General features: G+C 40.7%; 1 protein-coding gene across 1 annotated transcript in view; it reads right to left on the reverse strand.

Annotated features, from left to right (window-relative positions):
* Positions 1-12,218, reverse strand: part of cfap44 (cilia and flagella associated protein 44) — a 206,854-nt gene that overhangs the window by 182,603 nt on the left and 12,033 nt on the right. Inside the window, exons 8-16 of the mRNA XM_079877906.1 lie at positions 11,990-12,145; positions 11,738-11,785; positions 11,549-11,648; positions 11,360-11,454; positions 10,900-11,109; positions 10,705-10,815; positions 9,826-9,978; positions 9,269-9,505; positions 7,933-8,075 (exon numbers count right to left, since the gene is read on the reverse strand). Coding sequence (XP_079734032.1) covers positions 7,933-8,075; positions 9,269-9,505; positions 9,826-9,978; positions 10,705-10,815; positions 10,900-11,109; positions 11,360-11,454; positions 11,549-11,648; positions 11,738-11,785; positions 11,990-12,145 — 1,253 coding nt within the window. The remainder of the gene's footprint in view (positions 1-7,932; positions 8,076-9,268; positions 9,506-9,825; positions 9,979-10,704; positions 10,816-10,899; positions 11,110-11,359; positions 11,455-11,548; positions 11,649-11,737; positions 11,786-11,989; positions 12,146-12,218) is intronic.

Raw genomic sequence — 12,218 nt, forward strand, 5'->3', positions numbered from 1 at the left:
CCCCACATTTTGCCCCGGCTCCTGGTTTCACGTACAGGTATGAAATTTGGTACATACATGTAATGACCCAATACCTACAGAAAAGTCTCTTGGAGCATAGCCCTAAACACAACAGGAAGTGAGCTATTTTGAACTTCCTCCTAGATTTTGGGCATTTTTCGGAATTTCCTGATGTTGTACTTTAACGAACTCCTCCTACAGATTTGATCTGATCCTCTTCAAATTTGGTGAGTGTAATCTTAAGGCCTTTGTGACGTTAAATTGCGAAGATCTAGAGTTTTCGTCGAAGGGTGTGCCCTCGGCGGCCTGACAAACGTTCACCCAATTTCGGCCTTCTGGTGATATATGCATGATCAGATAAGTTCAATTTTAATGTTGAATGCAGTTCCGATGTTGCTAGGCAACCACAGACAGCCTGCAGTAGCTCAGCCATACAATTTCCAATCTGTCCCAAACTTCACATGTTTGATAAGAGTCCTGTCCTGAACACATGACCATGCTCATATTTGGTTATAGCAATAGCGCCACCTGCTGGTAGCAGGAAGTGTGGCAAATACAAAACATGCTCGAAAAATCATGAAACTTTGCACACGCCTCAGAAGTGGTGAAAATTTACGTGTGATATGGTTTTCAGAATTGGGGGGGGCAAATTCGGTAAATTATTGCCCCCACATTTTGCCCCGGCTCCTGGTTTCACGTACAGGTATGAAATTTGGTACATGCATGTATTGACCCAATACCTACAGAAAAGTCTCTTGGAGCATAGCCCTAAACACAACAGGAAGTGATCTATTTTGAACTTCCTCCTAGATTTTGGACATTTTTCGTAATTTCCTGATGTTGTACTTTAACGTACTCCTCCTACAGTTTTGATCTGATCCTCTTCAAATTTGGTGAGTGTAATCTTAAGGCATTTCCTAAAGGCGCCGGGTGGCGGTGGCAGGGGTGCGAGGGCCCTTTTCATCGCTGCTTGCAGCTTTAATTCTTCTTCTTCTTCTTCTTCTCCAAAGTGAATCGCTTTTTAGAGGGCCTAAACATGCTCGAAAACTCATGAAACTTTGCACACGCTTCAGAAGTGGTGAAAATTTACGTGTGATATGGTTTTCAGAATTGGGGGGGGCAAATTCGGTAAATTATTGCCCCCACATTTTGCCCCGGCTCCTGGTTTCACGTACAGGTATGAAATTTGGTACATACATGTAATGACCCAATACCTACAGAAAAGTCTCTTGGAGCATAGCCCTAAACACAACAGGAAGTGAGCTATTTTGAACTTCCTCCTAGATTTTGGGCATTTTTCGTAATTTCCTGATGTTGTACTTTAACGAACTCCTCCTACAGATTTGATCTGATCCTCTTCAAATTTGGTGAGTGTAATCTTAAGGCCTTTGTGACGTTAAATTGCGAAGATCTAGAGTTTTCGTCGAAGGGTGTGCCCTCGGCGGCCTGACAAACGTTCACCCAATTTCGGCCTTCTGGTGATATATGCATGATCAGATAAGTTCAATATTAATGTTGCTTGCAGTTCCGATGTTGCTAGGCAACCACAGACAGCCTACAGTAACTCAGCCATACAATTTCCAATCTGTCCCAAACTTCACATGTTTGATAAGAGTCCTGTCCTGAACACATGACCATGCTCATATTTGGTTATAGCAATAGCGCCACCTGCTGGTAGCAGGAAGTGTGGCAAATACAAAACATGCTCGAAAAATCATGAAACTTTGCACACGCTTCAGAAGTGGTGAAAATTTACGTGTGATGTGGTTTTCAGAATTGGGGAGGGGGGGGCAAATTCGGTAAATTATTGCCCCCACATTTTGCCCCGGCTCGACGTTTCACGTACAGGTATGAAATTTGGTACATACATGTATTGACCCAATACCTACAGAAAAGTCTCTTGGAGCATAGCCCTAAACACAACAGGAAGTAATCTATTTTGAACTTCCTCCTAGATTTTGGACATTTTTCGTAATTTCCTGATGTTGTACTTTAACATACTCCTCCTACAGTTTTGATCTGATCCTCTTCAAATTTGGTGAGTGTAATCTTAAGGCATTTCCTAAAGGCGCCGGGTGGCGGTGGCAGGGGTGCGAGGGCCCTTTTCATCGCTGCTTGCAGCTTTAATTATTATTATTATTCTTCTCCAAAGTGAACCGCTTTTTAGAGGGCCTAAACATGCTCGAAAACTCATGAAACTTTGCACATTCTTCAGAAGTGGTGAAAATTTACGTGTGATATGGTTTTCAAAATTGGGTGGGGCAAATTCGGTAAATTATTGCCCCCACATTTTGCCCCGGCTCCTGGTTTCACTTACAGGTATGAAATTTGGTACATACATGTAATGACCCAATACCTACAAAAAAGTCTCTTGGAGCATAGCCCTAAACACAACAGGAAGTGAGCTATTTTGAACTTCCTCCTAGATTTTGGGCATTTTTCGTAATTTCCTGATGTTGTACTTTAACGAACTCCTCCTACAGTTTTGATCTGATCCTCTTCAAATTTGGTGAGTGTAATCTGAAGGCCTTTGCGACGTTAAATTGCGAAGATCTTGAGTTTTCGTCGAAGAGTGTGCCCTCGGCGGCCTGACAAACGTTCACCCAATTTCGGCCTTTTGGTGATATATGCATGATCAGATAAGTTCAATAATAATATTGCTTGCAGTTCCGATGTTGCTAGGCAACCACAGACAGCCTGCAGTAACTCAGCCATACATTTTTCAATCTGCCCCAAACTTCACATGTTTGATAAGAGTCCTGTCCTGAACACATGACCATGCTCATTATAGTTATAGCAATAGCGCCACCTGCTGGTAGCAGGAAGTGTGGCAAATACAAAACGTGCTCGAAAAATCATGAAACTTTGCACATGCTTCAGATGTGGTGAAAATTTACGTGTGATGTGGTTTTCAAAATTGGGTGGGGCAAAATGGCTTACTTATTGCCCCTATATTTTGCCCCGTCTCCTGGTTTCACGTACAGGTATGAAATTTGGTACATACATGTAAAGACCCAATACCTACAAAAAAGTCTCTTGGCGCGTAGCCCTAAACACAACAGGAAGTCAGCTATTTTGAACTTCCTCTCAGATTTTGGGCAGTTTTTGCCATTTCCTGATGTTGTACTTTAACAAACTCCTCCTACAGTTTTGATCTGATCCTCTTCAGATTTGGTGAGTGTAATCTTAAGGCATTTCCTAAAGGCGCCGGGTGGCGGTGGCAGGGGTGCGAGGGCCCTTTCATCGCTGCTTGCAGCTTTAATTAGGGCCCGAGCACCGATGGTGAGAGGACCCTATTGTTTTTGCTCCGTTTATTATTATTATTATTCTTCTCCAAAGTGAATCGCTTTTTAGAGGGCCTAAACATGCTCGAAAACTCATGAAACTTTGCACACGCTTCAGAAGTGGTGAAAATTTACGTGTGATATGGTTTTCAGAATTGGGGGGGGCAAATTCGGTAAATTATTGCCCCCACATTTTGCCCCGGCTCCTGGTTTCACGTACAGGTATGACATTTGGTACATACATGTAATGACCCAATACCTACAGAAAAGTCTCTTGGAGCATAGCCCTAAACACAACAGGAAGTGAGCTATTTTGAACTTCCTCCTAGATTTTGGGCATTTTTCGTAATTTCCTGATGTTGTACTTTAACGAACTCCTCCTACAGATTTGATCTGATCCTCTTCAAATTTGGTGAGTGTAATCTTAAGGCCTTTGTGACGTTAAATTGCGAAGATCTAGAGTTTTCGTCGAAGGGTGTGCCCTCGGCGGCCTGACAAACGTTCACCCAATTTCGGCCTTCTGGTGATATATGCATGATCAGATAAGTTCAATATTAATGTTGAATGCAGTTCCGATGTTGCTAGGCAACCACAGACAGCCTGCAGTAACTCAGCCATACAATTTCCAATCTGTCCCAAACTTCACATGTTTGATAAGAGTCCTGTCCTGAACACATGACCATGCTCATATTTGGTTATAGCAATAGCGCCACCTGCTGGTAGCAGGAAGTGTGGCAAATACAAAACTTGCTCGAAAAATCATGAAACTTTGCACACGCCTCAGAAGTGGTGAAAATTTACGTGTGATATGGTTTTCAGAATTGGGGGGGGCAAATTCGGTAAATTATTGCCCCCACATTTTGCCCCGGCTCCTGGTTTCACGTACAGGTATGAAATTTGGTACATGCATGTATTGACCCAATACCTACAGAAAAGTCTCTTGGAGCATAGCCCTAAACACAACAGGAAGTGATCTATTTTGAACTTCCTCCTAGATTTTGGACATTTTTCGTAATTTCCTGATGTTGTACTTTAACGTACTCCTCCTACAGTTTTGATCTGATCCTCTTCAAATTTGGTGAGTGTAATCTTAAGGCATTTCCTAAAGGCGCCGGGTGGCGGTGGCAGGGGTGCGAGGGCCCTTTTCATCGCTGCTTGCAGCTTTAATTATTATTCTTCTCCAAAGTGAATCGCTTTTTAGAGGGCCTGAACATGCTCGAAAACTCATGAAACTTTGCACACGCTTCAGAAGTGGTGAAAATTTACGTGTGATATGGTTTTCAAAATTGGGTGGGGCAAATTCGGTAAATTATTGCCCCCACATTTTGCCCCGGCTCCTGGTTTCACTTACAGGTATGAAATTTGGTACATACATGTAATGACCCAATACCTACAAAAAAGTCTCTTGGAGCATAGCCCTAAACACAACAGGAAGTGAGCTATTTTGAACTTCCTCCTAGATTTTGGGCATTTTTCGTAATTTCCTGATGTTGTACTTTAACAAACTCCTCCTACAGTTTTGATCTGATCCTCTTCAAATTTGGTGAGTGTAATCTGAAGGCCTTTGCGACGTTAAATTGCGAAGATCTTGAGTTTTCGTCGAAGGGTGTGCCCTCGGCGGCCTGACAAACGTTCACCCAATTTCGGCCTTTTGGTGATATATGCATGATCAGATAAGTTCAATAACTGGAACTGTTGCTTGCAGTTCCGATGTTGCTAGGCAACCACAGACAGCCTGCAGTAACTTAGGCATACAATTTTCAATCTGCCCCAAACTTCACATGTTTGATAAGAGTCCTGTCCTGAACACATGACCATGCTCATTATGGTTATAGCAATAGCGCCACCTGCTGGTAGCAGGAAGTGTGGCAAATACAAAACGTGCTCGAAAAATCATGAAACTTTGCACACGCTTCAGAAGTGGTGAAAATTTACGTGTGATATGGTTTTCAAAATTGGGTGGGGCAAATTCGGTAAATTATTGCCCCCACATTTTGCCCCGGCTCTAGGTTTCACGCACAGGTATGAAATTTGGTACATACATGTAATGACCCAATACCTACAAAAAAGTCTCTTGGAGCATAGCCCTAAACACAACAGGAAGTGAGCTATTTTGAACTTCCTCCTGGATTTTGGGCATTTTTCAAAATTTCCTGATGTTGTACTTTAACGAACTCCTCCTACAGATTTGATCTGATCCTCTTCAAATTTGGTGAGTGTAATCTGAAGGCCTTTGCGACGTTAAATTGCGAAGATCTTGAGTTTTCGTCGAAGGATGTGCCCTCGGGGGCCTGACAAATGTTCACCCAATTTCGGCCTTTTGGTGATATATGCATGATCAGATAAGTTCAATATTAATGTTGCTTGCAGTTCCGATGTTGCTAGGCAACCACAGATAGCCTGCAGTAACTCAGGCATACAATTTCCAATCTGTCTCAAACTTCACATGTTTGATAAGAGTCCTGTCCTGAACACATGACCATGCTCATATTTGGTTATAGCAATAGCGCCACCTGCTGGTAACAGGAAGTGTGGCAAATACAAAACGTGCTCGAAAAATCATGAAACTTTGCACACGCTTCAGAAGTGGTGAAAATTTACGTGTGATATGCTTTTCAGAATTGGGTGGGGCAAATTGGCATAGTTATTGCCCCTACATTTTGCCCCAGCTCCTGGTTTCACGCACAGGTATGAAATTTGGTACATACATGTAATGACCCAATACCTACAAAAAAGTATCTTGGAGCGCAGCCCTAAACACAACAGGAAGTCAGCTATTTTGAACTTCCTGTCAGATTTTGTGCAGTTTTTGCCATTTCCTGATGTTGTACTTTAACAAACTCCTCCTACAGTTTTGATCTGATCCTCTTCAAATTTGGTGAGTGTAATCTTAAGGCCTTTGCGACGTTAAATTGCGAAGATCTTGAGTTTTCGTCGAAGGGTGTGCCCTCGGCGGCCTGACAAACGTACACCTATTTTCGGCCTTTTGGTGATATATGCATGATCAGACAAGTTCTCTGTCAATATTGCTTGCAGTTCCGATGTTGCTAGGCAACCACAGACAGCCTGCAGTAACTCAGGCATACGATTTCCAATCTGCCCCAAACTTCACATGTTTGATAAGAGTCCTGTCCTGAACACATGACCATGCTCATATTTGCTTATAGCAATAGCGCCACCTGCTGGTAGCAGGAAGTGTGGCAAATACAAAACTTGCACGAAAAATCATGAAACTTTGCACACGCTTCAGAAGTGGTGAAAATGTACGTGTGATGTGGTTTTCAAAATTGGGTGGGGCAAAATGGCTTAATTATTGCCCCTACATTTTGCCCCGGCTCTACGTTTCACGTACAGGTATGAAATTTGGTACATACATGTAATGACCCAATACCTACAAAAAAGTCTCTTGGAGCGCAGCCCTAAACACAACAGGAAGTCAGCTATTATGAACTTCCTCTCAGATTTTAGCCAGTTTTTGCCATTTCCTGATGTTGTACTTTAACAAACTCCTCCTACAGTTTTGATGTGATCCTCTTCAAATTTTGTGAATGTAATCTTAAGGCCTTTACTAAAGGCGCCGGGTGGTGGTGGCAGGGGTGCGAGGGCCCTTTTCATCGCTGCTTGCAGCTTTAATTTTATTTTATTATTCCCGCGAACCAAGATGAGTCAAGTCAAGTTATCAGCCTTATTAAACATTCTCTGTTATCAGTCAAGTTCACCCTCGAGAGCATCTCGATAGCCGCACCCTCATCGGCTCTGGCCGCACCCTTTTGCCATGGCACGTGACCGAAAGAGAAGAGAGGTCGTTTCGAGGGGGGAGGGAAGGGTAATGTATTTGATTAAAGATTATAAGGGTACATGAATTTTAAAAAAATAATGAAGTGCACAGATAAATCATTTATAATAAACACTACAATATTACATATAAAAAGAAGATTTGTCAAATTTGATTTCATGCCGACTTTAATATTGAACTTATCTGATCATGCATATATCACCAAAAGGCCGAAATTGGGTGTACGTTTGTCAGGCCGCCGAGGGCACACCCTTCGACGAAAACTCAAGATCTTCGCAATTTAACGTCGCAAAGATCTTAAGATTACACTCACCAAATTTGAAGAGGATCAGATCAAAACTGTAGGAGGAGTTTGTTAAAGTACAACATCAGGAAATGGCAAAAACTGCCCAAAATCTGAGAGGAAGTTCAAAATAGCTCACTTCCTGTTGTGTTTAGGGCTATACTCCAAGAGACTTTTTTGTAGGTATTGGGTCATTACATGTATGTACCAAATTTCATACCTGTACGTGAAACCCGGAGCCGGGGCAAAATGTGGGGGAAATAATTTACCGAATTTGCCCCACCCAATTTTGAAAACCATATCACACGTAAATTTTCACCACTTCTGAAGCGTGTGCAAAGTTTAATGAGTTTTCGAGCATGTTTAGGCCCTCAAAAAAGCGATTCACTTTTGAGAAGAAGAAGAAGAAGAAGCGGAATAATAATAAACGGAGCAGAAACAATAGGGTCCTCTCACCATCGGTGCTCGGGCCCTAATAAGGAAACTAATAATGATTTCTCAGTTCCTAGGCTATTAGAGAAACACATGCACACATAGACACACCAAGTGTAGAGAGAGAAAAACCTTACTTGAAAGTGATGGTGAGAATGGGGTTATGGTCTGTGTCATGCACAGGTAAGAAGAAGAAGGGCTCATCTTTTCTCTCTAATGGATCTTGAATCTGCTCTTCAGAGAATTTACAGTGGTACAGATACCCTGAGTCATAGCCACCCTGAAAGAGAGAGTGAGAGAAAGAGAAAGAGGGGCAATTCAGTGACACACACAGTACATTTATTAGTAACACTGATGTTAAAAAGTCTGGGATATGAAAGATTTTTTAAAAGAAGTATCTTATGCTCACCGAGGCTGCATTTATTTGAGCAAAAAAAAAAAAAAAAAAAAAAAAGATTAAAAATAAATAAATAAATAAATTTAAAAAAAAAAGTAATATTGTTAAGATCACCATTTGGAGTGCCAGTGATAGCCACCAGAGGGCACTCCACCCCTAACAATTGCCACTCAGTCATGGAATTCATCCCCATAATCCTTTGCCTGGACTCATCATAAATGATGGCATTCAGCTGTTCCTCATTACCTAATCAGTCTCAGCCTATTTAAACCATGTTCACAGCCTTATTCGGATGGTAACTGTTTCTCATTGGGTTGTATGGTATTTTCAACATTGACAGGGGTTAGTTGGTGATTTTATTGCCGTCCAAATCCAGAATGTCAGCGTTTTTCTCCAACCACCTGCGTAAAAATCCCCAGCCGAATTACCTACTGTTTTTTGACAAACACCAAGGATTTCTTGCCTGTTTTTGGATTACCCTTTTGCCTGTGTTTCCTGCCTTGTTTGCTTGTTTGGATTGCCTGCCTGGTTATTGACCTGTTGCCTGTATTTTAGATTACAGTCTGGATTGTCCCTCTAATAAAAGCTGCGTTTGGATCTCCAACCTTTCGTGTCTCGGAGCAGTTTGTACAAATATTGTGAAATATTATAACAATTTAAAATAACTGTTTTGAATATATTTAAAAATCAATCTATTCATGTGATAGCAAACCTGAATTTTCATGTTCAGTGTCACATGATCCTTCAGAAATCATATTTGCTGATTTATAATCACAAATCATAATATGCTGATTTGCTCAAGAAACATTTATTATTACCATCATTGTGCTCCATAATAATTTTCTGGAAACAATTATATATTTTACAGGATTCTTTGATGAATAGAAAGTTCGAAATAACTGTTCAGCATTAATTTGAAATAGAAATATTTTGTAACATTAAAGATGTATTTACTGTCACTTTTTGATCAATTTAATGCATCCTTGCTTAATAACAGTATTATTTTCTTTTAAAAATATCTTACTAACCTCAAACTTTTGAACAGTAGTGTTATGTCTGTGAGTGTATTTATTTACCATAGAAAGCCAGAATGACCCTGGTGTTGAGTAAAAGCCACAGTGTAGAGGACTGGGTTGAGATGGAATGTAAAGAGGAGGCAGTTCCACTTCTTCCTCATCTTCTTCTTCCTCTTTCTCCTGTAGTTCCTCCTCTGTGGCATCTGGCTTCTGCTCCAACAGTTTCTTCAAGCGTTCCTCCCTTTCTTTCTTTTTCTTCTCTTTTCTGGCCTGCCTGAGTGCTACCTCTGCATCTCTCTGAAAACACACATGCATCCAATTATAGCAGCAGAATAGACAGTATTACAGACCATTGCTATGATTTTAATCATTTTGTTTGTATCATCACTGTGCATATAAATAATTATTAATTTTAATAATATAAATCCCAATCAATAGAATTCAAATTAAATGTAGAAAAATAGTTTAAAAAAATAATAAATTAAAGTTTTTTTTTAAATAATACATTTTAAAAGTAAATAAAATATGAATGAAAGCTGAATACAACAAAATAAAACAACAATACAAACTTAAAGAGAAATAGAGAGAGAATGGCAAAGAGAGAGTCAGTGGATAACCTTAATTCGGGACTTGATGCTTCTGAAGCAGAAATGCATTGTGGGAAGTCCTGAAAGCTGGAAGGTGTTTCCACCAGTCTGTGCTCCAGGATCAGGACATTGAACTTCCACCACGTGACCATTTTGACAGAAGATCAGCAAAGTGTTTTTTTCCTTTAAACACATACACAAAGCTTCAGTGCGCTACAATAAATCATATGATACAGGATTTGGAGTAAAATCAACCTACCGTCCTTTGCACCATGACCTCGAGCCAAACACCCCAACCCCCCCCCCCAGAAGCCTTTTTTCCCTTGACCGAACATTATTAAAGGTAGAGCTTATTTAGAGATATCAGCCGAACGACACCCATTTCCAGGAATGCATTAATATTTTGTTGGTAGTACCAGTTTGCAACAATTATTAGTTAACACTAAGTTGTCAACACTTCGGAAAAAATAATAATTTGTCGTTACACTACATCCTTATGCATCACTTTCTGCCAGGACTTTTGCGTGCTTTTCCCAAATAACGGAAGTGACCTCGACGTCCCGGTTAGCGGTAGCATAAGCCATCAGGCAAGTGTTATTTAAATGAACTCCTGATGTACTTACAAACTTTCCAATGCCTTGTTCTGAGTACAGAACCTATTTGTACTACTGTAGAAGTTTGGTACCATTCTGGGCATTATTAGTGGGGTAATTTACGAGATACATCCTTGGATCCATTAGCGCCTGCACTAAGCCATTCGGCTGATATCTCTAAATAACCTCTAACTTTAATAATGTTCGACCAAGGGAAAAAAGGCTTCTGGGGGGGTGTTTGGCTCGAGGTCATGGTGCAAAGGACCCTAGGTTGATTTTACTCTGAACCATCCCTTTAACTATCATCATCACTCACATGTGACTGAGGTGACCACTCCAGGCCTTGCACAGGCCCTGGGACAGTAACAAACCCAATTGGCTCATATCTTTCTCCCACCGCAAAGAAGAAAACAGTGCTGTCTGCGCTCTAAAGACAGAGAGAGCAAAAGAATATAATATTAACACAGTAGAATATTCTGACACAAATCATGCTCACTCACTCAACCCTTACCCCAGTAGCCATGATCTTTCTACTTCTCTCATTAGCGATGGCAGTGACAGGTGCATTGTGGGGCTTGAGAGCTTGTCTAAGGCGGAGTTCGGCATCTCCAGAGTGTGTGCGCCCTGCAACCGTGTGCAGACTCTGAGGGTTATACAGCTCTAAGAGACGTACCACACCATCATCAAACCCGACAACCAGCAGTCCCCCAGCACTGTTCAGCTGCGGAGACAGACACACTCTCCATCATTATCCAATATGCACACATCCTGGTACTATACTGCTTATCGGCCAATATTAGAGACTTTTAAATGTATCTGTATTGTTTGATATTGGATATTTATTTGTGAAAGCCCTATTTTTACATATAAGTTACCTTTACTGTGATCAAACACTCACTTAAAGTTTATCTTTAAAAACACTAATAATTTATATCACTGATAAATGTTTCTAAGAGGTTCATTTACATTACCGTGTCTGAGGCCCAGGTGAGCGTTGTCCCTCCTTGATTGAAGCGACTTATCGTGAGCTCTTTCTTTGAAAGAAAGTCAAACACCCTGACAGAGGCTGGGTAGGATAAAAAGGTATTTGTTATTATTTACAGAAGCACATTATGTAGGTATGTGGGTATATGTTTGGTCAATGCAACATTTTTTCTTACAGTCCAAGGCTGTAGTAGCCATGAGGTGGCTACTTTCAGAAACATCCATGCCCTGAATGGCACCAGCATGAAATGAAAAGAGACACTTTGGATCTTGGGTCTGCAAAACAAAAGACCAGAAAAAATGCTAATAGGATCCACCATGAAAAAAAAACAGATTCATCTTTTAACCTGTTTAACTTGACTCACAATGTTGGAGAATGAGAGATCCAGTTTCCAAATACTGCCTTTAGAATCCTGTTAAAAATCAAACCCACACACACACACACACACACAGACACAAATATTCAGACTAGGTCCTGGATCGTTAAAAAAAAAAGGTCATTGTAAAAAAAAAATACACACATACATAAATACACACATACATACATACATACATACATAAATACATTCATTCATACATAAAGCAAGTTCCACATCTAAAAGAAAAAGATTTCATACCTGAGCAAACCAGTTGGAGGTTTCTGGGATAGAGCTCTTGACCATAGAGTACAAGCTGACATTACGGCCTACTGTTATCTCATTCATGGGCTCAGTCTCAAACAGTCCACTGTCATCAACTGCATCTGCCGTGTCTATGGTCTCCAAATTCCAGCTCTGAGGAAGAAGATGGAGAAATTGCTTTAAAAGCTTTAAAAAAAAAAAAAAAAAAAAAAAAATCCTCTCCATG

The sequence above is a fragment of the Squalius cephalus genome (genome assembly GCF_949319135.1).
Source record: "Squalius cephalus genome assembly, chromosome: 8".
In the NCBI taxonomy this organism is placed as follows: domain Eukaryota; kingdom Metazoa; phylum Chordata; class Actinopteri; order Cypriniformes; family Leuciscidae; genus Squalius; species Squalius cephalus.